Genomic DNA, 27,715 nt, shown 5'->3' on the forward strand with positions numbered 1-27,715 from the left:
TAGTGTAGGACAGGTCTGGACAAAGCAAAGCGAATGAAAAAAGCTGGATGAAAATTATTTCCAGACCATAACAAGGATGGTCTAAATTTGTAAGGAGGTAATCAAAAATAAAGAAAGTCATAGTATATGGATAATCATAATTATATTGGGTGACATTGTAAAATACACAATAAGTTCTACCAGTAAATCGCGAAACGTCGTAGCGAAAGAATTGAGAAACGAAAAATAGTGGCAACACTGTGAACGTTTAATATAGGATCCCCCACTTAAGTTTCAGACCGTCACATTGAAAATCGCGAGACAGGCTGGCGTCCGAGATATGTTTGTGTAAGAGTTTAGCGAGTGAGATGAACGTCACCATGCATGAGTAGTATTTTAGGCGACGAACTTCAGTTAGGGGCCTACAGACATCGGGAAAGCCATTTACTTACGCCTGAATTAAAGGAATGCATCTTCAGGATGCATGAACGCTTTGCAAAAAATGAGCATCACAAAATCCTTTTTACGGATGAAGATATCTTTTCTATCGAAGAAAAATTTAATCTCCAAAATGATCGGGTGTGTGGAAGATCATGTTATAAGACTAAGGATCGTGCAACACGCATTCAAAGGGGGCGGGCATCACCTTCCTTCAATGATGGTGTGATGGAGAGTTTCCTACCACGGCGCGAGGTACATTCATTTTTGTGAAACCGGTGTCAATACCAACTCAACGGTGTATGAACAGATGTTAAAGATCGTAGTTGAGCCTCTGAATGAAAGCTTGTTCGAGGGTAATGATTGGTACTTTCAGCAGGATTCTGCGCCAGCGCACAAGGCCAAGCAATTCAAAATTGGTTATCGGTGAACGTGCCAGATTCCATAGCGTCGGCTGACTGGCGTTGCGGAAGCCCAGACTTAAATCCATTGGATTATTCTCTGTGGATTAAGCTTGAAGAGGTCGCCTGCCGTTATCGGCACTCCAAGTTGGCAATTTTGAAGGCCACTATAGTGGAAGCTGCGCGTGAAATGCTGCTGGAAACAGTTCGTGCAGCGTATGTACACTTACTTATTAGATTGTTTTGTACCTTCTGGCATAATTTCAGTTTTGTATCTATTTTAGTTTTGCTGTAACAAATTTTCAAAGTATTAACATAATTTATGGCTACACAGCAAATAAATGTGTTTTTTGTAAATTGGTGTTTTTTTTTTCTAGACATTTTTTTGCTTCCAAACTTTTGGACGGTAGCGTGATCTATTTGCTTCACACTATCCGAAAACGGTTAGATGTCAAACTTCAAACAAAAGACAAAAAATCGCTTCGGACTAGTTCGGGTCTAAAGACAAGGCGGTTTTCATTTGAATATAACTCGTACTTATCGTCGTGTTTGCGATTATATATTAGAGGAAAGTTCTGTCCGTTTTTATAATATTTTTCTTCAGTCTTTCTCCCGTTCACAGGCGGGGTCGGCTCGTCGTGATCGGTTTCGCCATTTTGTTTTATCAAAAGCCTAATCTGGATCCAATCGCGAGGCTTTCAAATCCCCATCTAGTGTATCAAATCACCGTTATTTCGGTCTTTTGGCCGCTTACCATCGACTTCGATGTTGAGACCAATCTTGGCAAGTGAACTCGCAATTTTTCCACGATCAGTACAACCCAATTTCGATCGCGGATATTCTTATTTTGGATGTGATCAAAACGTGTCATACCACTAGTCGTCCAACGCAACATCTTGGTCTCCATTACCGCAAGACGCCGTTTATTGTCTTTTATAGTCAGCCAACACTCAGAACTATAGAAAGCGACAGGACGCACGACTTTGGGGTAAATTGAAAAAAATTTGAGACTTTCGTTGATACGTCGATCACAAAGAACACAACTTGTGGAACGCCACTTCATCCAGGTTCCGCTAATGCATGCAGCAATTTCACATCGCGCTCCATTGACTGACAGCATTGTCCCGAGATATTTAAATCGCTCAGTTCTGGGCAGGTCACTGCCATTGACAGTGATTGTTCCTGTTTCATGGGGATCGGTTATTCAGATTCAATCTAAGACCGTGTTGCATGATGCGATCATTATATTTTTGGACAAGCTGCTCGAGATCATTTTTGATATTGGACGCTAAGAAACGATCATCTGCATAAAGCAGTATATAGGGCGCTGGACGTCGGATATTTGTGTGACGCGTGTGACGGCCCGCGAATGTCCCACTATATACACAGCATTCTTTTTTTTAAGCTCAAATTCGGTGGAGGCGGTTGGTTATCCGGGGTGGCAATATGCCCTTTTCCTTTGATGTTTTGTAGTTGTCATTCCTATTAATGAACGGGCCCAAGAAAGGTTCAATTTTTTATTATACAAACAGAGGTGTACATGTCATGACTTGATCTTCAAATTTTTCTCGCATGTTACACTCAACTTGAATATTTTCACATCAACCCTAGTTTCCGGATATGGTCCGAAATGGTTTGTTGAGTTGAAATGAGTTTTTCCGCGATATCCGACGTTATCAGATAAGGATTTTCCTCTAAAAGGGTCTTCGAAATATCTTCATCAATCAAAGATGATCCCAGAACATGGCTCATCCGAAAGTTCAAAGTTCCCTACTTTAAAGTTTTGTAATTTTTGGGGCCACGAACTCTGCCTTTATCAACATCCGTTAACAAATTTCTTTACGCTTCCATAGCATTTCTTCCCTTTTGAAATTCCCATGAAATACAGTAGCATAAATAACCTTTATCAATAGCTATCATTACATAATCGTGTCACTTAGATCTGACATTAATCATCTTCACTTTAGTCCGTTCAATAGGTCAATATGCATACATACAGTGATAAAAAGAAACAAATATACGTCAAATGAATTTTCATAGAGCTGTTGAATCTTCGCGGACAGATCTTTCCGGTAGACCTAATTTAAACGGATTATAATTTGAACGACGAAAGCCAAAGAAATGAGCCACAAAATCTGGAATGATCCATCCAAAAATGGATAAATATTTTATGGACGGACGAAATACTTTTTGGTGGCATGGAGCAAGACGGTATGTTCTAGGTCCGCCGAATTATGAATACAATCTCCGCTTCACAAAGAAAACGATTAACCACGGAGAAGGGGTCTATGTCCAGTATCATATGGGCTTAATTTTCCTACTATGGTGATGGTCTATAATACTGGATCAAGAGTACCATGGATCAAAGTGTCTATGCAGATATTTTGTAGGAAGCTATCATTCCGAATGGTAAGGACAAAATGACTCTTAAATGGGTCCTCCAAAATATGCGGGCAGAAAATCATGAAATTGCCGTAATGCAGTGACCTGCTAAATTGCTTGATCTCAATTCAATAGATTTGATTATAAGAAAACTAAATCAATGATGACAATGTGGGACGAATACCAGATGCACTGTGCAGGAAAAAATGTTCAAATTGTGCATGAATTCTCAAAAATAAGTTGGAATTTTTATCGTCTTATATGACACTTGGATATATTTTCTTCAGCCGTTGTCCCGTTCACACGTGGGATCGGCTCGTCATGATAGGTTTCGCCATTTGGTTCTATCAAATGCTTAACCTGGATGCCATCGCGAGGCTTTTAAGTCCTCATCAAGTATATCAAGTCACCGTTGTTCCTGCCTGCCTTTTGGTCGCTCGCCATCGACTTCGATTTTCAGACCAATCTTGGCGAGTTAATTCACCTTAGCGCGAATTACGTGACCATACCATCGAAGACGCCTCGTAATTTTTCCACGATCGGTGCAACTCCATATCAATCGCGGATATCCTCATTTCAGATGTGATCAAAACGTGTCACGCCACTAGTCCAACGCAACATTTTTATCTCCATTACCGCAAGACTTCGTTCATTGTCTCTTATAATCCGCCAACACTCAGAACTATAGAGAGCGGCAGGATGGACGTAAAGGTAAAGGAGGTAAATTTGAATATATCCAACAAAATAATATGAATAAAATAGTTATTGCGACAGGCCGGCTTCCAGTCCTGTCAAAATTAGCGGCAGAGAACCGGAACAAGTAAATTCGATTTCAAGAAAGACTTCTTCGGTAATTACTCGACACAACGACTTTTATCGTGCCTGTCGGCGAGTATATTATTATTGCGAGTTATCTAATGGTCATGTTGGATCGTCTATGAGTGATGATTACACATCAATATGCTGTTATCCTGTGCATTAAAAGTCACCGCCTTTACATTGCCTAGAAACTCGTCTGATGTACACTGGGACAATAGCTACTGTCCAGATTTTCGTTTTCCCCACAAGCTTAATTGTTTTTAATAACTAGTTCAAGATAGTAGTTAATCCAGTCTCTATCTAGGAGATCATTTGTCTCCTATGCTTTATTGTATTTTTGCCTCTGATCGCTTTTTTTTTTTTAAGTAAAGTTCGACAAGCATTGCATTGAAATCGTCATCGAAATATCGACTTTAGCAACGATTGTGTAAATTTACTAGAAAATTCCCCCTTACGTTCATCCCTGCAATAATACAAATCGTAATGTAGGGAACAATTTTAGTATTTAATTATAATGGGCCAAACTTGCGTTGTAATAAAACTGATTAGCCTTTAAAAAAGTCGAAGAATGTCAGCATGATAATAATTAATGTGTGTTCACGGTGTTTCTAGCGGAAAGGTTAATGGATTGAAACGTAGCACGTCTCCGTTGTGTAGTAGTGGTTTGATGAATGCCGATATTTCGATGACAACCTATTCCTTGCATCGTTCAGCGCAATAAATTAATTGAATTTTGAGGAAAGAACTGGCTTTCATTCTTTCTAGTTCAGAACACAAAACAGCAACAAGTCGATGGAAGCTGGATTAATTTCCTGGGTGGGAGAACAATTCGAACTTCAGCACGTTTTTAAGGTTTTTTGTAAAACAAGACTTTATTCAAATCGGTTTACTGTCTGCCTGTCTCATGGATTTTTCTCATCAACGGTTGTATCGCTTGACACTTAATTTGATGGAAAGGTGGGAACTGTGAACACCTACGCATACATTGTTCTTCGTGGAATTTAAGGGGGTCTCCGTACATGCAGATGAGTGGTGAAAATGGCTATGTGGGGTATCCGATGAAAGGTCCTGATTGCTACTTTTCAAAACTGATCTCGGTTCTGAAATTGAATGCATAAGGGAGGAGGGTGGGGGCTCAAAACTGGTCATTTATTTAATGGATACATTCTCAGAATTTACCCAATCCAAAAATCCGAAAAAATCAAGAAGGTGCCACTATACGGTGCCGAGGCTCTGAATTACCCCCATATCCATATCTGTTCAAATAAAGTTGACATCGGGATTGCCAATTATCGGGAGTATAAAATAAAGAAAATTAACTCTGAGGACCGTCGAATTTGTACGAATTAGACGGAAATATGAATACTCGATGTACGAATTATCGGAATTCCACTGTAATAGTATTTTACTATTATTTTTCAATAATTGACTACAAATCCCCTAAACACAAATTTTCACAAAAATAGAGTTATAGAATATCAGTAAACAATCGGAGCTTTTGACGCCATTTCTTCATGAGGCCGGAAGCTTCACTCCACCCTCGTATGTAAGGTGCATGATGTACATTTATACGTAACTAGTAGGGCATAGTGTATATGACTTGAATATGTCAAACTATTCACATGATACGATATGTTAACATTCAACAATTACTTAGGGCGCAGAAAATTAACAGGGAAAAATTTGACCTACTAACTATTTTGATAATAGTAGTAATCTCCTCACTTTTTAAGGCTTTATGTAGAACAAAACCTTATTAAAATCGGTTTACTGTCTGTCCGTCGCACGCATTTTTCTCGGAGGCGGTTATAGTGATTGGCACCAAATTTGGTGGAAAGGTGGGAACTGTGAACACTAGCGCATACAATGAGTTATATCCTTTTACGTCGGGGGTCCCCATAAATGCAAAAGAGGAGTGTACAGTTTTTTCATCAAATATAGTCATGTGGGGTATCCAATGAAAGGTCTCGATAAGTACTTTCCGAAGTCGATCTTAGTTTTGACTTTTGCTGGATAGGTGGGGAGTGCGGGGGTCGAAAGTGATCTCTTTAACGGACCCATTCTCAGAAATTACTCAACCAAAAAATCTGAAAAAAAATCAAGAGGTTGCCACTATATGGGGCCTAAACTCCGAAATACCCTTCATGCCGATATCCTTTCAAATAAAGTTAATAATTTATATTATTCTAATTTTTAGTAATTGGTTGCAGAACTCTCCTTAAGTCCATCCTAGCGCCACGAAATTTTGTAGCACTGTAGGCTATAATATAGAGCTGATCCTACCAAATTTGGTGGAAATTGCACTATTGCTAACAAAGTTATAATAGGTCGAAGTTGTCACTTTTTTGCAAATTCAAGATTTTCAATGGCAATATCACCCGGATAGCTGAGTGGTTAGAGCACAAGGCTATCGTATGGAAGGTCGCGGTTTAAATCTCACTAGTGGCAGTGGGATTTGTATCGTGATTTGACATCGGATACCAGTTGACTCAGCTGTGAATAAGTACCTGAGTCAAATCAGGGTAATAATCTCGGGCGAGCGCAATGCTGGTCACATTGCCTCCTACAGTATACTGTAGTGTACCGTTACGGTCTTGGATGAAGTGCTCTAACACACTTCAAGGCCCTGATCCAATATGGATTGTTGCGCCAATGATTATTATTAATATCACCCGAAAGTGGATATTTCCACATAATATATGCATATATTACGTGTTATGCACTAATGGGAAAAATTCACACTCAAATGTCTTTATATAAGAAATACACAAAACTTTCATACCTGAAGCGTCCTGATTTTACTTCAGTTTCTATTCGTTGCATTTTGTTTAATAGTCGGTCTGCCTTCAGAATGCGTTGTAGTCGAAAAGGGACACTTCCATATAATTTTCTTATTATTTGTCTCGAAAATGTATCAAATAGATTTAATGGTTTTCCTTAATTTTTAAATATTACTGTATAACGGCAGATTTTTCATTTTACGATGGCCAAAATCTTTTCAATAGCATTTGCGCTCTGGGCTGTTTGTAGGCTATGACATGAACTTGGTCCCTAAAATGTCTTTATATTCTGTAATCCATCCAAAGATAAGAGAGTTAATTGGTGGGAATTTGTTTGGAAAAGTCAAACCAAGGATCTATGTAAGAAAATGTTCACACGTTCTTCTCCTCAAATTTCGATCGATGGAACGCTGCAGAATCGTTTTGGAAGTTTTCTACTTACTAAATTAAAGCCTCGACAATTTGCAATCGGTTCACTGTCTACATGTCTGTCTGTCACATGCTCTTTTACCAAAAACGGTTACATCTATTGCCACGAAATTTGGTAGAAAGTTTGGAACCGCGGAACATGTGAGTTACTTTACTGCAGGCTGGATTTAAGGGCGGTTCCCATACAAGTAAAACATAGGTGTAAAACTTTTCTTCACTGAATATAGCCATGTGGAGGAGGGAATCAAAGGAGGAAAGGTCGATTAGTATTTTTCAAAGGAAACATTAGTTTTGACATTGGTTGCGAAGGGGAGAAATGCGGAGTTGGGAAATTAAGTAATTAATTCAAAGACCCGCCATGATAACTCTGTACAATAGCTTAATTATTAGATAAACTTATAGCGAGTAAGTGGGGGTATAACGCACTTAAATATCACAACTTGGTACAGTAATTCTTTTAGGTTGCAGTGCAACTTGTTTCGATATACTGACAAAGCTTGAGAAATTGGAAATGGAGTGCGTTGTGACAAAAGAATAGATCCACTTTCATCTTTGTATGGTAAATTGTAAGTGTTCCTATGAAGATAAACAAATTAAATCGTAAAAATCCTGGGTGGAAGTTAACTTCACAGGCGGCCACCTATCTTCTGAAAGAATAAAATTCTACAAAGTTGTCAGGATTGACAACTTCTTTACGGAAATATTCTGTGGCTCGTAGGGATTTTGTTGCGATTGGAGATATATTCCATACTGTATTCCCATTAAAATGGTTGCTAGTGACAAACGTGACGTGTATTCTATCTTTACAATCAAACATAATTATTCAAATTCATTTAATATTTTTGAAAAGCTTTTTATTGATAGTTTCCCTTTTTCTGGGTTTTCAAAGTTATTGAATAAAATTTATTATTTCATTTATTATTTATTATTAATGGTTGTTCCTTTTCTTTTTTCCATGCTTTGTTTGCGGTTCAGTAGCCTATATCAACCAAATCCTGACGGGTATGCCATGATAATTACTAAATAAATGTTATATTTACTTTCATATTGTTTAATTTTCAGATCTAATTCCGATGATTCAGCAACGTTGATAAGCAAAATAAACGTGAGTAGTCGTGTTTTCTTAATATAATAGTGATTTTAAAGACGAGTTATAATTTGAGTTTTTTTCTCAATTTATAATAACCTTAGCCCTTGTGTTCCCATCCGGGTACCGATTGATGTACATTTTGTTTAATCACTTTCGTTCTTGGAAAAAAATTGTCTAAAATCCTCTCGAATTTTCACGACTGGGCCAATTTTCTATCGAATTATACATTAAGCTGTTTTCTTTCATTTTTTTAACGAAAATTTTGAAGTATAAAAAAAGTACACGTACAATCCACCTGGAGTACCCGGGTGTCCCTCTACAAAATTTATGTTATTCATGAATTATATCATAAAAAATGTGTTTCTAGACAAAAAAAAAATGTAAATAGATATTAGATTAACACATTATGATAGAAGCGTTCAGCATCATCGGTGTTTGTACGGCCGCGCCAGTCAATAATAGTTGATTTCCCTGGTGCAGCTTCCATGACCCCATTAAAAAAGATTATTTAATCAACACTCGGAATTCTTTTTATTCATTTTTTTTTACAATAATAAAAGTTGTTTTACTAAAACCACTGTAATGATCAAAATAATGGTTGGAATCACCTGAAATTTTGACTCGTATCGGTTCTATCCATAAATTATGAGTCTGTTGCATACAGGGGTCGCCGATCTGTAGCGGCTTGAGCAATGATGTTTCTACATTACTGCTACGTTTCTTTGCTGGAGGAATTCTGTTGCGAAATATGCCCAAAGAGAAATATAAAATAATACCTTAATAACTATATTTATTATATTTGAGAGAGTCACTCGGAATACTATGACGTGTTAAACTGGAATCATTTACATTTCATCATAATAGAGAGAATGTGTTTACATGCTTGTTACATGCTGATGGCAACGCTCATGGCGGTCAATCGCTGAAGGTCGGTTCGCTACAGTACTCCCCCCTGAGTATTGCTATTCGGTTAAACTTTTCTGGAATACACCTTTGTGATGTGAGCCGGTCGTAGGTTGATTGGTTTCCAAGTACCACTAAAGGATGCTGGCATCGGTTGTGACAATGATGTGAACTGTCGTTTAACTGGCTCGCTGACGTTCAATTCAGCTGATGATGTTGTACCAAATGAAATTTTTTTGCTAGGCTTCGTAATAGGATCGATAAGATTCGAAAAAATTCTCTCTGGTTGGCTCTGCGATGGTGATGATGTCGTGAACGATTCGTTAGGCTTGGAAATCAGAAAGACTGGTTTGAGTCTGTCTGACGGCACATTAACCAGTCTTCCGTTAACATTGATTCGAAATACGGTTGGGTTGATTCGTTCTACGATCCGATGCAGACCGATATAAGGTTGAATAAGCAATCGTTTAACTGAGTCCACACGCAAAAATATATGAGGACATGGATTCAGTTCCTTGTGGACGAATATTATTCGATTGTTGCGATGAATAAACGGTTTAGGGCACAACTGTCTCATGTTTTGTGGAATACGATTGAGGAAAGTAAGAGGATCAGTTGCTGAGTCGTCGTCCATGAACCATTCTCCAGGAATTCTCAGAGTCGTTCCGAAAACTAATTCTGCTGGTGAACCAACCAAGCAAAATAGTGGGAAGGACGTCCACCCAATTGTCGCTATCTTGATGGCACATGATGGCACCTTTTAATGATCGATGCCATCGCTCGATAGTACCATTGGTGTACGCTTGCATCCCGGAAGTTTGATAAGTGCAGTGAATAACGCTGATTCAAATTGAGTTTTCCTTAGTCGGTTGTAATTACGCTAGGAGATACAAAACGGGAAATCCAAGTAGCGTAGAATGCCACTGCAACGCTTTTCGCATACTGGTCCACCATGGGAATGGCTTCGGGCCACTCCGTGAACCTGTCTAACAGTGTGAGGCAATAGCGATAACCTCACGACGGTGGAAGAGGTCCAACTATATCCATATATATGTGGTGGAAACGATGACTAGGAACGGAAAACTCTTGAAGATCGTTCTTAGTATGTCGAACGACTTTGGAACGTTGACAGCGTTCACAAGTGCGACCCCCCAGTTGAAAGTCTTTTGGCATGCTAGGCCAGACATTTTCTGCTAATCGCTTTATGTGTGGCGACTGCTAGGGTGTGAAGCTCTGTGGCAAATGTCGAACAATGGCCTGCGCAATGTTGTGGGAACGAAAGGGCGCACGGTAGATGACGATGTATCGCACACGAGCTGCCATTTTCGATCTATACCTGTCAAAGTACAAGCGAGGTTGGGTTGTGCGCAATTAATGGCTGCAGTTCTTTGTCTTGTTCTTGCACTGCGATGAGTTCCTCTGTATTAAAGTAAGTAGGGAACAAGATGGCGTCAATTCGTAATAACGAATCCGCGACAGTGTTCGTCCTCCTAGTTATGTGAACAATGTCGGTTGAGAGCTGCCGCGCCGTTGAGTTTACTGATGTTTGTTGAAAAGCGTGAATCAAAGGCTTATGATCAGTTTTAATCTGGAAATTTGCACCTTCTGTAGTAGTTGATGGTCCCGAGAAAATGACGAAGTCTCTGGCTTCTTGTAAACACGAATAGCTTCTACGCCCAAAAAAGAGATATACAAAATAATACCTTAATAACTGTGTATTTATATTTGGGAGAGTCGCTCCGATTACTACGACATGTTAAACTGGAATCATTTACATTTCATCATAATACAGCAAATGTGTTTACATGCTACATGCTGATGGCAACGCGAATGGCGGTCAATCGCTGAAGGTTGGATCGCGACAAGTCTTTCAAAAGTGGTGTCATCTATGTCTCAGACCGAAGAATTAATGAGTAATGTATTATGATGAGCTACCTCATTCGTCCTTTCTCCGGTCTGCAGTCACATTCAGCCTTTCGTATTGGTCTGCTATAACCATCTGCATTCACCCACGGCCTGCTATCACCCTCTGTCTTCCGCCCGGTCTGTTATCACTCTCAACCTTTCGCTCCGGCCAGCAATCTTCCTCAGAATTTTGTCCGACTTCAAATTTCTCTGGGTTGGGGGCGAAATCGACAGATAGTAAATGGACAAGGACCTGCAGCGTGAGCGTGGGAATAACTTGATGCGTTTATCAATTTTTGTGTACGCTTTAATGGATACTTCATATACGGCATTTGAAGTTAATTAAAAAAGTTCAAATTTCAGCCAAGTGTCTGGAAGTGATTAGCGCCACAACAATACCTTACCCTGCATTGTTTCTTCTATTTGATCGAATCAATTTATTACTACTGGCCGCTTCGAAAGTCCCAATTAGCACTGAGGTGCGCTGCTTTTATGCTATTAACTCCCTAAAACAATGACTGCTGTTATGAGGGCAGAAGGCAGAGTGCATTCGGTTCATCTTCAGAGTCAGCCGGTAACATTCACGACGGAATGCAACTCCCCCTTGCAGCTAGAGATATCTTTGTGGTCCTCACAGCATAGTTTACCTAGTGTCCGTAGCCTGGTTCTAGCTAGAGCTAAGCAATCGCAAAGGAAGTGCTTGAGGTTTTCTCCCTCTTCTCCGGAGCTTCGATAATGCATATTGTAGGGCATGCCGAGGCTGACGGCATGGTCTCCTATAAGTAAGTGCCTCGTAATCTCGTATGCAATTTGCACGTGTTTGGCGCAAGAGCTCTCGCGACCCCTTGACTTCGCTATCTGAGGTCCGTAGGACGCCAACTATGCCCACCGACGGACTGCCAAGAGTAGAGTCGGGCCTGCCTCTATGTTCCTATGACTGAAAACTAGAGGAGAGTGGCTTTGAGAGTGCATTTCAGACTGTTTGCGCGCAGATTTTCATAGACGATTGGCATCAACTTTAGACGATGACGAAAAAGACGAAGCCCAATTCGGAACCCCACAATTAGCTGCGACTGATGAGTCCTTCTTGGGCGAAGAGAGCATTACATGCAACAGCAATCAAAAACATTACATTCATTATTATCAACGAAACGGGCCATTATGAAAGAAATGTGGTCAGAGACCCTGACGAAAAAGAAATAGTTTGGCATGAACTGACCAATTTTGATTTAGACGCATTGATACACTTTACACTCTTTCCTGTGCGTTACTTTCCCCAATTCCCAGATGCTCCTTCTTTTATCGCTGCTTATGTTCATATCCTGTTCTCCCATTGGGTGGACAAATCAATCGTGTCGATTTCCATGTTACATGCAAGCCTGCTAATTTCACCCCGTCGACCATCAAAGAATATATCATATTTACTTCTTTAAATTGTAACGAACCCCTCATCAACGGTTCAACAATCGGTTTCCAGTCTACGCCTACGCTAATAAGGAACTTCAGACACCCCCGTTTTGCGCCGAGGTCCACCAATTCGAAATCCCTAAAAGCTGTCTGGTGCCCTAGCCTAGGCTACAGTTCCATCTGAAGCAAATTCTGCCATCTCTTCCTTTTGTACCATAAGTATTGCCCTTATAGAATTTTCGGGCCGGAATCCATACAGATTAAGTAACCCAGCCACCGCAACTTATTGAGACTGATTTTATCCACAACCAAACGGTCTAGTATCGTCGTTAATAGGCTACGGAATCTTCCATCCTCATGTGGTGGCCACAAATTCTTCGGAGGATTATTCTCTTGAACGGAATTTCGGAATTTTTCCTGCTGAGAACCTAATTTCCGAGGAATATATTGCTCTGTTGAGTGGCAACACCCGTGTGATTTCATTGTCGTAGCTGCTATCAGTTGTGATTGTCGATCTTAAATAGGAGAAATTATCAATAGTCTCAAAGTTGTAGTCTCGTCTTTATTGTTCTCATTTAAACAGTGCTATTTAACATTGTTGCCTCTTTCGTTTTTGGTGCTGACGTTGCCGCTATATATTTCGTTTTGCTTTTATTAATGTGCAGCTTGTTCGGTCTAGATGAAGGCATTTTATCCATCTTGTATTGTTCTTCTCGTGATGTCGATATCGTCAGGATTCGCCAGTAGCTGGGTGGACTTGAAGAGGATAGTGCCTCTTGCATTTATATCAGTATCGCGGATCACTTTTTCCAGGGCCAGATTAAAGAGGGTCCATGATACGACATCCCCTTGTCTTATCTTGCCCCGAGAGCGGTTCTGCTGTTTTTATCTGATCTCACACATTGATCAGGGGCGCCGACCTTACAAACGAATTTTTTAATGCTAGACCTCTTTCGTCACTCAAACTAACCCCAAAAGCGAATCTTCTGGTCGTCCAACCTGACAGCCGTAATGACACCACAGTGCATAGTGACTGTAGTTGCAGTCGCCACATATCAACATACAGTCGAGACAGTCGAGAGGCAATCTCGTCATTGATCCTACATAGAAACTTGTCCCGAACCTTCGCCAAGATTTCAGGCTGAGGAGAGTATTGAAATGTTTGCTCACATTACGGCATAGTGATATTAAAGAACATTTTTTGTTTGGGATGAGTTGTCCTGAGCCCACCATCTACTTGATGGCGGGCTGCACTTATTTGAGAGCAACTTACTTCTTCTATTCGGTGTGCGGACTACTCTGTTCGTGGCGGGTTTTGAATTCAATTACAAGTCGGAATACCGGAAGCTCGCGCTTCGGGTATAAAGGTTTTGTGTTCATCTTATGTAAGAAATTTCATCGCACATTTTTCTATCCGTATATAGCTACAAATCCAACATAATCCTTAATATTTTTTCAAACTACGAGACATACGTACATATTACAGCCATAGATATAACGCTCATTCTAAACAAACAAACTGCCTATTTCCGAATACTGTACACATATATGCACGTATGTAAATTGATCGTACCCATATTTCCGATTTACTTCTTATATCTATTTGAATTAGGTACTACCCGCAAAGTTCATTAGCACGCATATATAATATACCTACATACACACATGTCTGGTTGACAAATAACTAAAAAACTAAAACAAAATAATTCTCTGCGACCCAATTCATAAGATTTCGTTGTGGTATTGACGAATTGATATGTGATGATGACGTTATGCAGGTTGTAGAGTGCACGAAATTCACAAAAAATTTTCACCCCCTATAACTTTGTTAATAATAGTTGGATTTTCTTCAAACTTGACCTAACTGTGCATTATGTTCTTCATTACACGCATGCCATTTTGTACTTCTGGGATGAACACAGGGGAGGGGGTGCCGGGCAAATTTCTAAAATGTGGAAATATACTATTATTAACTTTATTTGTGCAGATATCGGAACCGGATATATTTTGAGGCCTAGATTTCGTAGAGATGCACCACTGCGATTTTTTTCAGATTTTTCGGTTGGATAGGTTCTGACAACGAGACCTGATACACTTTTTGGGGGTCATATTTTGAGCCCTGACTCCCCTACGTTTCACCCAACATCAAATATTGAACCAGTTTCGAAAAGTACTAATTGAGACCTTTCATTTGATACCCACATGGCTACATTCTGTGAAAAAAAAATTTGCACCCTCCATTCACATGTATGGGAAGCCCCCTTAAACTTAACATAAGATGGCGCCACTTACTGCATGTAAAGGGAACACCAGATTACATACTCTCACCAATTTTCGTGACAATCGGTCTAGCCGTTTCCGAATAAATCGTGTGTGACAGACAGACAGACAGACGTCTCGATTCTAATAAGGTTTTGTTTCACACAAAACCTTAAAAACGAGGTAAATGCCACCCGTTGCCGCTTTCGGTAGAGGCGTTGAGGCAGCGTCTGATGAGATCGCCTCTGCCTTGCGATCGAAATCGTCAAAGCCAAATTATAATTCTTGATAGTGATATTGTTGATACCATTGCCTCTGCCCCTGCCCCTATAGACTCTTAGTGACCGATTTCCGCGATGACTTCAAGTCGAACATGCTTCCTGATTGTGCGAATTGCGGCACTTGCCAAGAAATCTTTGCTGCAGTAAGGGGCGGTAAGATGTTCCTCCCTCGCAATTGTTATTTCGTAGTAGGAGCAGACGATAAAGAGGTCCGTCTCCTCAGGTAATTTTATTCGCTGCCTTCGCGGACCTGCTCAAGTGGTCATCAAAGATCTGGCGAAACAACTGCAGCAAGCGCAACTATGCTCCTGGTCATATAACCGGTCCGCGATTATCGGTTTCGGTGCCGTGCTGTCTATAAGGGGAACACGACCCAGCCACAAAGTCAGACGACAGTCGTCGGTTCTTAACAACGGATTTGATATGTCTCCTTTTCATTTTAGTGTATATTGTACGTAACTGCCAGGTATGATGATAACCTCACCAGTGAGTAGTTTGAAGACGAAAAAGTTCCTGGACTTTCGTCACATACTCCTAAGAGGCTGCGGTGGCCTACATTCAGACTAAAATTATCCATCCCTTTTCTTTTTACAGCCGGGCTTTAGTGTATCTTAGTTTAGTTGTATTAGCGGAAAAGATCAAACATTTGCATACAGTGGATTAGGAAATTATCTTATATTTTCCAGTGTCCTACAATTTTTTGTTGCCGCTCTGTAACCGATTATAGTTGTTTTATGTATGTTTTATTTAACGCATTTTACTTTTTTATTTCAGACCGAGGATTTGATTACATTGAGTCCGAGAGAAATGACGGTAAGAAACAGATTTCATTTTTATCAATTCTAAACATTGCATTCGTTGCTAATTAAACAAACAAGAAAAGCTGAATTCAGAAGTAATTCGCTAAATACTTTGTGTTAAATTTCAATGTAATTGATGAGCCGAGTTTAACCAGTTTTGTTTTGATGTCGATTTGCCAGTTCGAATTGCACCAAAATTAGTAAGAAATTCGTTATAAATGCAATGATCTAAAAAGAAAGAAAATTATATAGTATGTCTGCCTTATTTTTGTTTTTTTTTGTAATTAGATAAATATTTTAATTACTTACTTTGTGAAAAAGACCACGATCGATTTTAAAGAAACCGTAGAGCATTATTGAATAATCTTCTTGTAGAATGCCAATAGAGAATGTTTCGATGGACGCTTTTAAACGAGGGTCCATTTCAGAAGAAATATTGTAATGCAGAATTTCTCCTGTTTTCCGAGCCTGTTAAATGAAATTCTCAATTTATTTTTGGGTACTGAAGTTCTACGAATCCTCTATTTAGCTACTGTTTATGTATTGAATAAATGTTTTGTATGATTGTGTAACTAGATCCTTTGTTTATGGTGTTTAGGCGGGGCACGAAGTTTTCGAAGAGCAGTCCCGGGATACTGATTGGCAGTCACATCCTATACCACCAGGGGGAAATGTAAGTTAATTTGGTTTTTTTAGTGATTGTTTGCTTGGTCATTTGTCCGTTCCATCTGGAGTGTTCGTCGTTGATCACCTTTAAAGTTCCAAGTATGACGGGTTATCCTGTTTGGGTGATGTGAAAGGATTTTTGAACCCTAAAAGGTGCAACTTGGAACGTCTGATGCGCAATGCACTCTTAATGATGTTTCGCTTTATTCTGGAAAGGATTTATTTTTTGATGCTTTTTTGTTTGGGTTATTTATCTTGTTTTTATGTTTAAGTGTCTAATTCGAAGTGCAATTGCTGTTTTGTGTGCTATAGGGTGTTAAACGTCAATTTGGAATCTTGAATAAAACTGATGCTTTCGTCCGGCATCAAAAATATCAACTGGATATGAATAATGAGTGCCGATATCGGAATTGACGATCGAAAAGAAGTTTTAAGGTCTGAGAGGCTGTCTAATCAAGATGTGCTTTTGTCCACTTCTAGATTATCGATGAAGCTACAATTTTCAGCAAATCGCTATTCTATGTTGCTTCGGGCACGTATTTGATGGGAGCCAGTTCAGTGATTCGAATTGGTGTTTCCCCCCAATTTGAAGGTTAGATACTCTCCCGACGCTGATCAAAGTACCGCCAACTACATTTGTCACTAGGCGTACTGCATTAATGTCAACGAAAGAAAATTAAGCTCCGCCATCGCTCGCTCGGAAATGCGGGGGGGGGGGGGTGAATGCATTTACGCACACAGTGTTGGACTCCCGGTTCGGTGAGTCGTCGGACTACCAACTAAACACCTCCCCATCGTCAGAGAGCTAGCCTGGAACCGTTTATCACCTTACTTCAGGCTAGCCTCCAAACTCTCCCGCCTTGCGAAGCGTTCAAATCAGGGAATTCCTTTCACCAACGAGAGGGGAGAGGAGCAAGGTTACTGTCAGTTCAAGGAACCCCCTGCCATCCGGCTCCTCCACCGGTCTCTATCTTCTTAGCAACGAGAAGGGCCCGCACATAACGGGAAACACAGCTCCACCTGTCAGCATTCCTCAGCATCTCTTCGACAGTGCTGTCTGGAGAGAGATTCCCTGTAATATTCATTTTGAGAAACGAATATTTCAGCTCTGGTCAATAAGGCGGATTTGCGCTCAATATAATTCGTAGTCATGTCGTGTTCTACGAATTATATAAAGGAGCACTCAACATCTGCAAGCCGTTACGGTCACGCTGCTCCTAGGAAAGAGGTGAGGCAGCGAGTGACGATTTGCCCCTGCCCTGGTAAGAAACCGTAAAGCCGCCATCCCTTCATTTTTTTGAGATTCCCTGTGATTAAATAGAGCTGCAGGTAAGACTGAAAACTTCCTTGCCCACTTAAATATTGGGTAAGGAAATAGTCAGTCTCACCATGCTTCCGATTCAGCCACGCACCTAAGTTGCCGATGAGCCGTGCAGTCCATCTGCCTCTAATTTCATTTTGCCACGAGAGCTGCCACTCGTCTAGGGTGTGTTGCCGTTCTTCGCGAGCAACCACCTCCCTTGGCTCATCTTCCTTGCGCTTGTATATGGCTTGAAGCTCCTTAGCAAAAAGGGCAACGGGGATTACTCCCGCGATCACCATCACGGCCGGTTCAGAGACAGTGCGGTATGTCTCTGTACTTGCGCGAGACGTTTACGATATATCTCCTTGTTAAGAGCGTCAGCCCATACCTCTGCGCCATAGAGCAGGACAGACTGCATTGAACTCATTAGGAGACGTCGCCTGCTAGACGTAGGACCCCCAATGTTTGCCATTAGCCTACTTAACGCCGAAACTCCAGCTGCAGCCTTGTTCACTGTTGCTTTGATTTGCTTAAAAAAGCTCATCCTTGAGTCAAGAGTCAACCCGAGGTACTTTACCGCTGATTTTGATTTGATTATCGACTCGCCGAACGTCAGGATGACTACTTTCGGTTTTTTCCAGTGCAAGGTTGAAACCATGAGTAGTCATCCATCCGCTTACCCATCCCATCAATATGCCGAGTCTGATTTGCGCCTATTCGGCAGTTTCGTCCAGCAACAAGCGCTGCGACATCACCTGTACAGCCGACCAGGCGCGACTCTTTTGGCATGTCGAGTTTAAGTAGTCTGTCATAGGTAGCGTTCCAGAGGTCTGGCCTTGGATGGATCCCTGAGCTACCCCCGACGCGGAAATGCACTTTAGCTCCCACAGGATCTCCCAAGATGTTCGCATTCCTTCTCTACTATTCTGCGCTGATGGCGACCCACTCGTTCGCCATCTTGGGAGAGTATATTCCATTACACAGGGGCGAGGCTACATCCAAGCGAAAGTAAGTGACCACCATATGGTGATTTCTTTAGAGACCGGTGTCAACGCCTCTCTTTTTGCGTACATCCAGAAGACAATTTCTAAATTAATTGCTGATCAAGTGGTCAATCTGATTGCTCGTGTGGTGTTAGTTATTGACCTTATTGCACTCGAACAATGTGCTATTGATGATGAGGCGGTGGAAGTTGTAGAAATTCACAAACCCCCCACCATTATCGTTAAAGTCGCTAAGGCCGTGTTTGCCTATCACATGTCTGAGCAAGTTACTATTAGGGCTCATCTTGGCGTTTAGATAGACCATTACGATTACAATGTCATCACAAGCATCCTTCACTATATCAGAAGTCGTCGTTGGTGCATAGCAGTGCACAATTGGCATACTCCTTAATCCCGATTGGAATCTTGCAGTCAAAAGTCTGCCAGGTGCGCTTTGCCGTTGTGTCTGCTACGACCCGGCTTTCACAGTACAAATGTAGCGAGAGGGAGACAACTACTCTCCAAAGCTCTCGTGGGAATTCCGGCTCGAGGTGGAAAAAGTGAGCTAACGTTGCCGAAGAGGGTGCGCTCATTCCAGAATCCAATCATAGTCTGTTTTCAATAGCCGAAAGTCGTTACCATTAGGTTAGTCCCTATCAGCGATGTTGATATTTTAGTAGAAGTAGAGTTTCGAAATTTTCAGGTTGCTAGCCTACAAATTTTTTTTAGTCGTCTCTTACGGTAAGCGGGGAAGACTTTGAGTGTATTCTTAAACTCCAACTCACAGTGCGGATGATACATGCAATGTTTCCGATATACAGTAGCTAGTTCCTGAATGTGTAACAACTTTTGGAAAAACATGCCAAATCGTCTAAAAGTCGGTGACGCCAATACCTGACCGCCGCATTGAGTGTTTTCACCAAAAACTTCATCAGCGATTTCGAACTTAAGCTTTGGAAATTATTGTGGTTTTTATTTAAAACATCGGGACTACTTGAATTATTCGCCAAAACGTTGTTAAAAAGGTAGCATTTGCAAGGATACTGAGTGCCGAGGCGCGAGAGACATATGTTATGAAGATAGGATCCTCACCTTTAGCAGTTTCTATGCAATTGTACTTCAGCTTTTTGTCGTCCAGACTGGTTTCATCCTAATTGAACTATTCCAAAATTTGATAGTAGTTTTTGATAATGTGAGGATGTGGGGAATCCGTGCAGGGGAATTCGATCGTTCGGTCTGAGAAGTGTAAGGGCACTTGACAACTGTCCCGTCGCGCTCTATAGTTTGGAGTGCTGGCCGATTACTATAGACAATGAATGCGATAATGGAGCTGAATATGTTACATTGAATCACTGGTGTAAAAAGATGTGAAATGAAAACATCGGTGATCGATAGGCGGTGGCATCCATCACGAAAAATTGTGAGATAGCTGTCATCAGTGGTATGATCCTGTAATTCGCACTGACGAAGGCTCGTTAGCTAAGATTGGCCTAACAACAATTGATTGGAAGTTACCAGAAGTCGGACGAAACAACGATTGCTTGATACGTTGGATAGTGATTTGAGAGCCTATTCTCTCCACCCGGGTTGAACCTATGATCGGGAAAGTGGCATATTTCCTTTGAATCCACTTCTCCCTGTGGGATATTTTCAATACAAACATTCAGTCGTCGTTGGCGCCAGTGGTGGACAATGCTTTCGACGGTTGAAACAAAAATTGTCTCACTTACCTCTGAATTTATAGATAAATTAAATAAGGTATCGGTGTTAAATAGGACTTAGCAACAAATTAATCGATTTTCAAGAGACGAATGAGAAGAGAGAAAAACGATAAACGAGCAAAAAAGGCGAAAAAGGACATTTTTAAAGAATCGGTGTCTGTTGGTGCAAACTGTCTTAGAAAGAAACACGGCAAACGAACGCGGGAGAAATAGGCCCCACTGCAAAAACAATACGAAATGAATGAAAGATCACTGTTTCACTAAGTATAACTCCTCACCTCTGTGACGTGTGCTGCCACTTCGCTCACTATAAGGAAAATGTCAACCAATAAAAACAGTGAATAAGTCATTCCGCCCATTCCACGAACAAAATTGTATGGTTCACTGTCTATTATGCTGTTAGTGATTGCGACAAACTCTACGAACAATTGCACTATTAAGACGTAAACGTCACAAAACAATGAAAACAACAGAGCAGTTGCACTCAAGTTCACCAAGGACTTCGTAATCCTACAGAGATGAAAATATTCCTCAGCTATTTTGTCCAATTGGTCACTCATTTGACAAAATATTTCCATTTTGAAATAATCTGTGTGCTCACTTCTGTCACCACCACTATTGACGAAAATAACTCTCTTCATTATTTGTTGCATTTGTTCATTCAATATTTTCAATATTTCGGTGCTGATCAGAATTGCTCCGTAAAGAACATTTGGTGCCAAACTTCGATATAAATATGGCACAATTATTGTTAAAGCTGCAAGAAAATCGAAGATATTGTCAATGTTTGATACTCCCACAAGATTTATGACCAAAGCAGTTTCCAAGATTGCGGGTATTCCAATGACTTTGGTCAATGTCTTGACTGTGATTAAGATGCATGTTCGCTCCTTTAGCTGCTTCCCTAAACGCAGGAAAATTTCTAAAGTTTGATTCATCACGACAACTGATTTGCGCGATTCGAAGGTTGTAATAATGAAGAGTATTATTGCTGCAGAAACATTGATTGCCACGTATGGTGCTGCCAAATTGTGGGCTGCGTGCATTGATGTTTTCGTCTTGTTCATCCTATTTTTATAGAAAACCGGATAGGCCGTAGAGAAGATCACGACAAAAGTAAAGGCAAAAATAATTGAAAAAATTGAATTTTTAAATGTTTTAGACTTTGTGTCATATCGAAAAGGTGTTAGCCCGCATATGTTGAGAACTTGACAAGAAAAAGAGATTAACTTTGGTAAAATTTCACGGGACTGCATGGTTCCTTGCCTTACACTATACTGCGATACAAATAACATGAATTGAAGATTCCTTGCAGGGATAATTGAGTTTTAATTGTCGCATCATTGAGTTGGCTCCTTTAGTTTTAGGTATTTGTAGTTACAGTATGGCATAGGAAAGGAGATGTTATCTCCAATTTATGTGCTTAATGTGGGTGAAAAAATCAGCTTGAATAGACCCGTAATTTTCCATTATTCGATATAGAGATAATAAATTGTTTTAAATACACCCAATGTTGAATGCTTTGATTGTGCTCCCGATATTCATCTCAATCAAATTAAAAAGGAAATTATCGAGTTAGTATTTCGAATATTTTTATATTATGGGATAATATAAGCTTGGATTATATCGAACGAATGGGGTGGTTCCAGATCTAATTGGCTCGTATAATTAGTAATTAGACTGTCCTTTTCTGACATAGTCGATTATAATCACGCCTACAAATCACAGTTACCCATGGAAATAATTTATCGTGCCGGGTCTTTTGTGGTTTGATAAAAAGTGCCTCCATAAACCTTTCAAATAAGTAATGCGCCTTGATTTGGAATATTAGGTTGGGGAAAAAGTAATGTCGTATTTTGTCAATAGATGGCGACTCTTAAATATATCTCATGTTGTACTTATCGCATCGGGTCATACTATACGACGATTTGAAGACGACAATCTGGGCTACAGGTGCCTCTTTGACAGTTTTATGATCGTACGTTTCAGTCTCAAGTTATAGCGCGTCAAAGATGGAGTCTACCAAGGAAGAAATTTGTCATATTTTACACTTTTAATATCTGAGAGATAAAAATGCAACGAAGGCGGCCAAAAAAAATTGTGAAATTTATGGGTCCGATACTGTAACGATTCGCACAGCACTGTTAGTTCGATCGATTTCGTTCTGGTATAGTGGATGTCGAAGATACATCCCGGACTGGTAGGTCAATCATCGCAGAAACCGATAAAATCGTCGAAATCATCCAAGTAGACCGGCACGTGAGTATTCGCTCGATTGGCCAGGAACTAGGTACGGACCATAAAACCGTTTGGAACCATTTGCAGAAGATTGGATTCCAAAAAAAACTGGATGTTTGCGTGCCACACGAGTTGACGGAAAAAAATCTCTTGGACCGAATCAACGCCTGCGATGCACTGCTGAAAAGGAACGAATTCGACTCATTTTTGAAGCGGATGGTGACGTGATAAAAAGTGTATCACGTACGAAAATCTCAAGCGAAAAAGATCGTGGTCGAAGCGCGGCGAGCCGGCCGAAACCATCGCCAAGTTCGGATTAAGGGTCAGGAAATTTTTGCTGTGTTTGGTGGGATTGGAAGGGAATCATCCACTGTGAGCTGCTCAACTATGGCCAGACCTTCAATTCGGTCCTCTGCTGGGAGCAACTCGACCGGAGGATTGGTCAATAGAAATGGTGTTCTGTTCCACCAGGACAACGCTCGGCCTCACACATCTTTGATGACCCGCTAGAAGCTACGGGAGCTCGGATGGGATGCCCTATCGCACCTACCGTGTAGTCCGGACCTGGCACCTACCGTGTAGTTCGGACCTGGCACCAAGTGATTAACATCTCTTCCGGTCCATGCAAAACTCTCTTGGTGCCACTGAGTTGGCCTCAAAAAAAGGGTTGCGGAAATTGGCTGTCTGAGTTTTTTGCAAATAAGGAGGGGGGGGGGGGGGTTATAAGAGGGGGATAATGCCTTCTAAATGGCAACAAGTTTGTGAACAAAACGGCGCATATTTCACTTAAATCAGATAATTCTAAGTATGTTAAATAAAGCGTTAAAATTCGATCACAAATACGACATTACTTTTTGCCCAACCCAATATTATGTTTTATTTATTAATATCAGGTTGTCATCTACCCATAAATGAGGTATAGCCCTTCAATCACACCTACGTGCCATTGCTGAAATGTGTTTCAGTTCCTTCCAGGAGTTCCCGAGAAACTTGCACTGCACCGTGTGTTTCTGGCGCGGCTCACGCGACGGTTATCTTAGGATAATGGATTCGTCATAGGAATGGGTTTGTCGCCCTTCCTTTACATGTGACCTATCCATTGCCGCTTTTGCTTTTTTATCGGTGGATTCGCCGTAGTCAGGAATGGGTTTGCCGCCCTTTACGTATGATGATGATTTACTGCTGCTTCTGCTTTTTGATCAATACGCCTAAGGGTATCTGACCTGTACGCCGACGAAGTTCTTTATTCGAAATTGCACCATACTAGATTACTCCAATGAAACGACTTCTACAAGTATTGACGATCCACGTACTATTCGCATACAGCAGCCCAGCAGAGTCTTAACTTGATATTGGTGATTTTGGACAAAACAGCGAGTGCGAAATTAGCATTGTTAACGCTTTATACGATGTCAAGTTCAACGCCACCGTCGATAAAAACGATGCTTTTTAAATATACAAATTCATCAACGCTTTCGATCTTCTGCCCATTAATGCAGATATGACTCGGAATTTCGATTTTGTTGGTGTTCGTTGTCAATTCGACTCTGCTTGTCTCAGTCTCCCATGAATCGGAGTGAAAACAAGCAGATGTCACCAGCGTAGTCGAAATGCTTGGGGAAAGAAGTCGTTCTCGTCCTTCATACAAGGCATCTTCAACAACGCTACCGATGACGACAAGATACCACGCTATTAATTTCTTTGGAATGGCCTCCACCGGCTTGGAGGGAGAAGTGAGCGGGCCCCTCTGAAGAACCATACCATGATGGTATCAAAAACTCCATTTAAAGGAATCGTAGGTTTTCAAGGAGAGGGGGTGACCATTTTGACTTTGTGATCGGGAGTGGGGGTGAGGGGTGGTGTTCTTCCTCCATGAACTCTTCACCATCTTCGAAGCTCAACTTTCATCTCATTTCTAGCTCCTGGGTTTTCACCGAGGTTTACCAATTCGATTTCTCGTAACAGCTCTCTGGCGTCCTAAGTATCGCTCTTTCTGAGGCAGGGTCTGCCACCTCTTCACTACAGCCTTTCTGGGCTGGATCATGCCCATCAATACGGATTAAGCTCCATTCATGTCAGTACGTAGATTCGTCGACTATTTTATCGGCGTGTTAAGATGAATACTTTTTCTGTGCTTGGTGCATGTTTGTGGCAATAGTTGAAATTGTTTTCGTATTAAATTTGCATACTAAAATTTAGGTTTCGTATTGAAAGTGGTTATCGAAGCATTGATTTAATCAGTTTAGGGTTTTTTCTTCTTTCATGATGCCAATACGAATAATTTTGTATGAATGGTTTTGCGTATATGTCCACTACATTTTTTTGGCTGTGCTGTGACCGCTTTTCTACTGGGTATATGCGGTACATGCTAAGTATGAATACAGCTTTGGGTGGCCGCCCCCCGCAGCCTTTTGAGTTGGATTCCATTGACAATCAACTGGCCATAATATCATTTATAAATCTCCCCCTTATATAGGGTACGGAGTCGATAATCCTCGTGAAAGGGCTAGAAATTTTTTAAAAGATTTTCCTCAAGGTGTACTGTCTAAAACCTCTTTAGTGTGGGTCGATTATATTCTAAACATATCGGTTTATTGTGCCTAGCAAGTAATAATACATATATTATTGCTGCACTGACCCGTATTTCCTTCTTTATAGGTCAGCCAATGGCTCGTTGCTTGCCATCGGAGACTCGCTGCCCCAAATTTTGAGCATAAGCATCTAGAAATCACTTAATTTTCTTTGCTGGAGGTACAAGAAACAGACGCTTTTAATTTAGTGCGCCATGTAACTTAAACTGTACGGATCGAAATGACGTTAATGATAACTTCGAATCAACTTTCTTTATCAAGAGATTCCGCTCGCCTGGCCAGATTCCCATTTCTTCGCCGACTCCATTGCCCCTTGCGCGCCTTTTCCGGTTGGCCGATAGGCCCTCTGCACCCGGTCTTAATTGTCGACGTATCCGAGTTCATCCGATTTGTTGATAAAACTGAATGCCTTAAAGCGATTGCTCCCCGGGTGTGCAGCGTTTCTCTGTTCCGTTATCTTGCCAACCAGTCGTGTCGACTCTTTGCAATTGGGGCCAAACGTATAATATTTGTGTCCGTAACAGTGATAGTTCGTCCACTCGTCGTTCTTCCTCCACTGGCCTGTTTTATTCAGGTGTTTAATGGTGCTTCCAAGTTTCGTCATAGGCGTTGATTTTATCTCAAAACGCAATTCCCTCTTGCTCGAATCGTCCGAACAGCCGCTGAGAAACTTCCAATTAACGCTTGTGGTTTTCTGATAGAATGGAGGCTTTTCGAAATTCCAAATCACCTGTTAAGATTGTTTGGACAGTCCCATACCTTACGTTGACTTCCTCTATGATTTCGATCGTCGAGTTTACTCTATAAGTCTGCGTGAACTTTCTCGTTCATGGTTTCTTTCGATACTAAGGGGTTCGAGAGAGTTACGGACGGTCCTCATTTTTTGATAAAGTTACCGACTATCTGCACATCAATTCTTTCCATTTGGCCCCTTTTGGAGTTTTAAACAAGCCGGGAAATCGGAAGCTCGGCGCTCCAGGTATTTAGATACATAACGGTTTCATTTATACATAGCTCGTAGTGAATATATGCTGAACGTACCCAATATTCAATGCGATGTGGTACTGACATTTTATCTCTTAGGGAGTACCAATTTGACGCAAAAGAGGCCACTTTGACCTACTGTAGCTTTGTTAATGATAGTAGGATTTACAACAAACTTGTCAGTAGGCTCCTTTAGTCTAGCATTAGGGTCTAGGACGAAGATAAGGGGGGTTCGCAGTACACTTGAAAAATATATTAATATACTATTATTGACTTTATTTTATCAGATATCAATATGGAGGATATTTCGGAGCCCAGATGTTATATAGAGGCATCCACATGACACCAGATTTTTCTGGTGTGTGATTTCTTAGAATTGCAGATTAATTTAAGTGACCCCATCTATGACCCCTCAGTCCCGCAATCGGCTTCCAAACTAAGATCTGATTTAGAAATCGAAACTTTTCATTTGATATTCTAAATGCACACACCTCTTTTATATATATGGAGGTGCTTCTGAATCCCAGAAATTATTACATAATACCATCACGTAACTTTTCAAACGGGCGCCTCCAAGCTATTCTGTTGTATTTCAATACTTGGTTTTTAAGGTATTGTGTGAAAAAAAACCTTACTAGAATCGATTCAATGTCTGTCTCTTTATTTGTCACCCCAATTTACTTGGAAACGGCTGCATTAATTGTCATGGAATTTGCTAAGGACGTGAGGTCTGTGAACTAGAGATGGGTAGGTGATGTATGAAATATTACCAAATTGATATCACCTTAAAGTGTAATATCATATTACCATCAACGAGCGGAAACAAAACATCACCAACATTACAACATCACCCCATTACCTTTCCGCTAGAGAAATTATTTCGTGTGCAAGTGAATTCGTGTATGCAGATTCTTTGCTTAAGCGAAATTAATCCGTAATATTATCGTTGGGCTGCTGATTGTGTATGATGCTGGTACTAGACCAAACGTAGAGTTAGACAAGGCAGTGTTTGCCTTTTATGATATGTGCTTCTCAAAAGTTGTGAGGGTCTTATCTTTTGCACTTACGTTTCTTATGTAAGGTATAATTCTTGTTTATAGTACATATGTATAATCTATCCGTAATTTCTATTAGTTCTGGCCATTTCTATTGGCATTTGCGTAATATGGCATGTAATGGTAGAAATAATAAGGAACCAAGTTTAAATACATCCGAAAAAAATCTTACTTTAGTTTCACTATTCACTCTATTTGTCGACTATCCTTTTACTTTTGGTTTTAGAATTTGTTCAATGGTAAAATATTAATTTCATGGGAGAATTCATGTGTGATAGTGAAGTAGTGTAGTAGTGAAAAT

General features: G+C 40.6%; 1 protein-coding gene across 10 annotated transcripts in view; it reads left to right on the forward strand.

Moving 5' to 3' along the window:
• The window catches only part of LOC119651250 (tumor protein 63), a 53,060-nt gene that overhangs the window by 14,451 nt on the left and 10,894 nt on the right, over positions 1 to 27,715 (forward strand). For 2 of the 10 annotated variants that reach the window (XM_038054731.1, XM_038054734.1), the window contains 4 exons: positions 8,204 to 8,230; positions 8,291 to 8,333; positions 15,848 to 15,886; positions 16,472 to 16,546. In XM_038054731.1, the coding sequence (XP_037910659.1) occupies positions 8,204 to 8,230; positions 8,291 to 8,333; positions 15,848 to 15,886; positions 16,472 to 16,546 (184 nt within the window). The remainder of the gene's footprint in view (positions 1 to 8,203; positions 8,231 to 8,290; positions 8,334 to 15,847; positions 15,887 to 16,471; positions 16,547 to 27,715) is intronic. The other 8 variants (XM_038054736.1, XM_038054732.1, XM_038054741.1 and 5 more) reach the window with 5 other exon arrangements.

The sequence above is a fragment of the Hermetia illucens genome, chromosome 3 (genome assembly GCF_905115235.1).
Source record: "Hermetia illucens chromosome 3, iHerIll2.2.curated.20191125, whole genome shotgun sequence".
In the NCBI taxonomy this organism is placed as follows: Eukaryota; Metazoa; Arthropoda; class Insecta; order Diptera; family Stratiomyidae; genus Hermetia; species Hermetia illucens.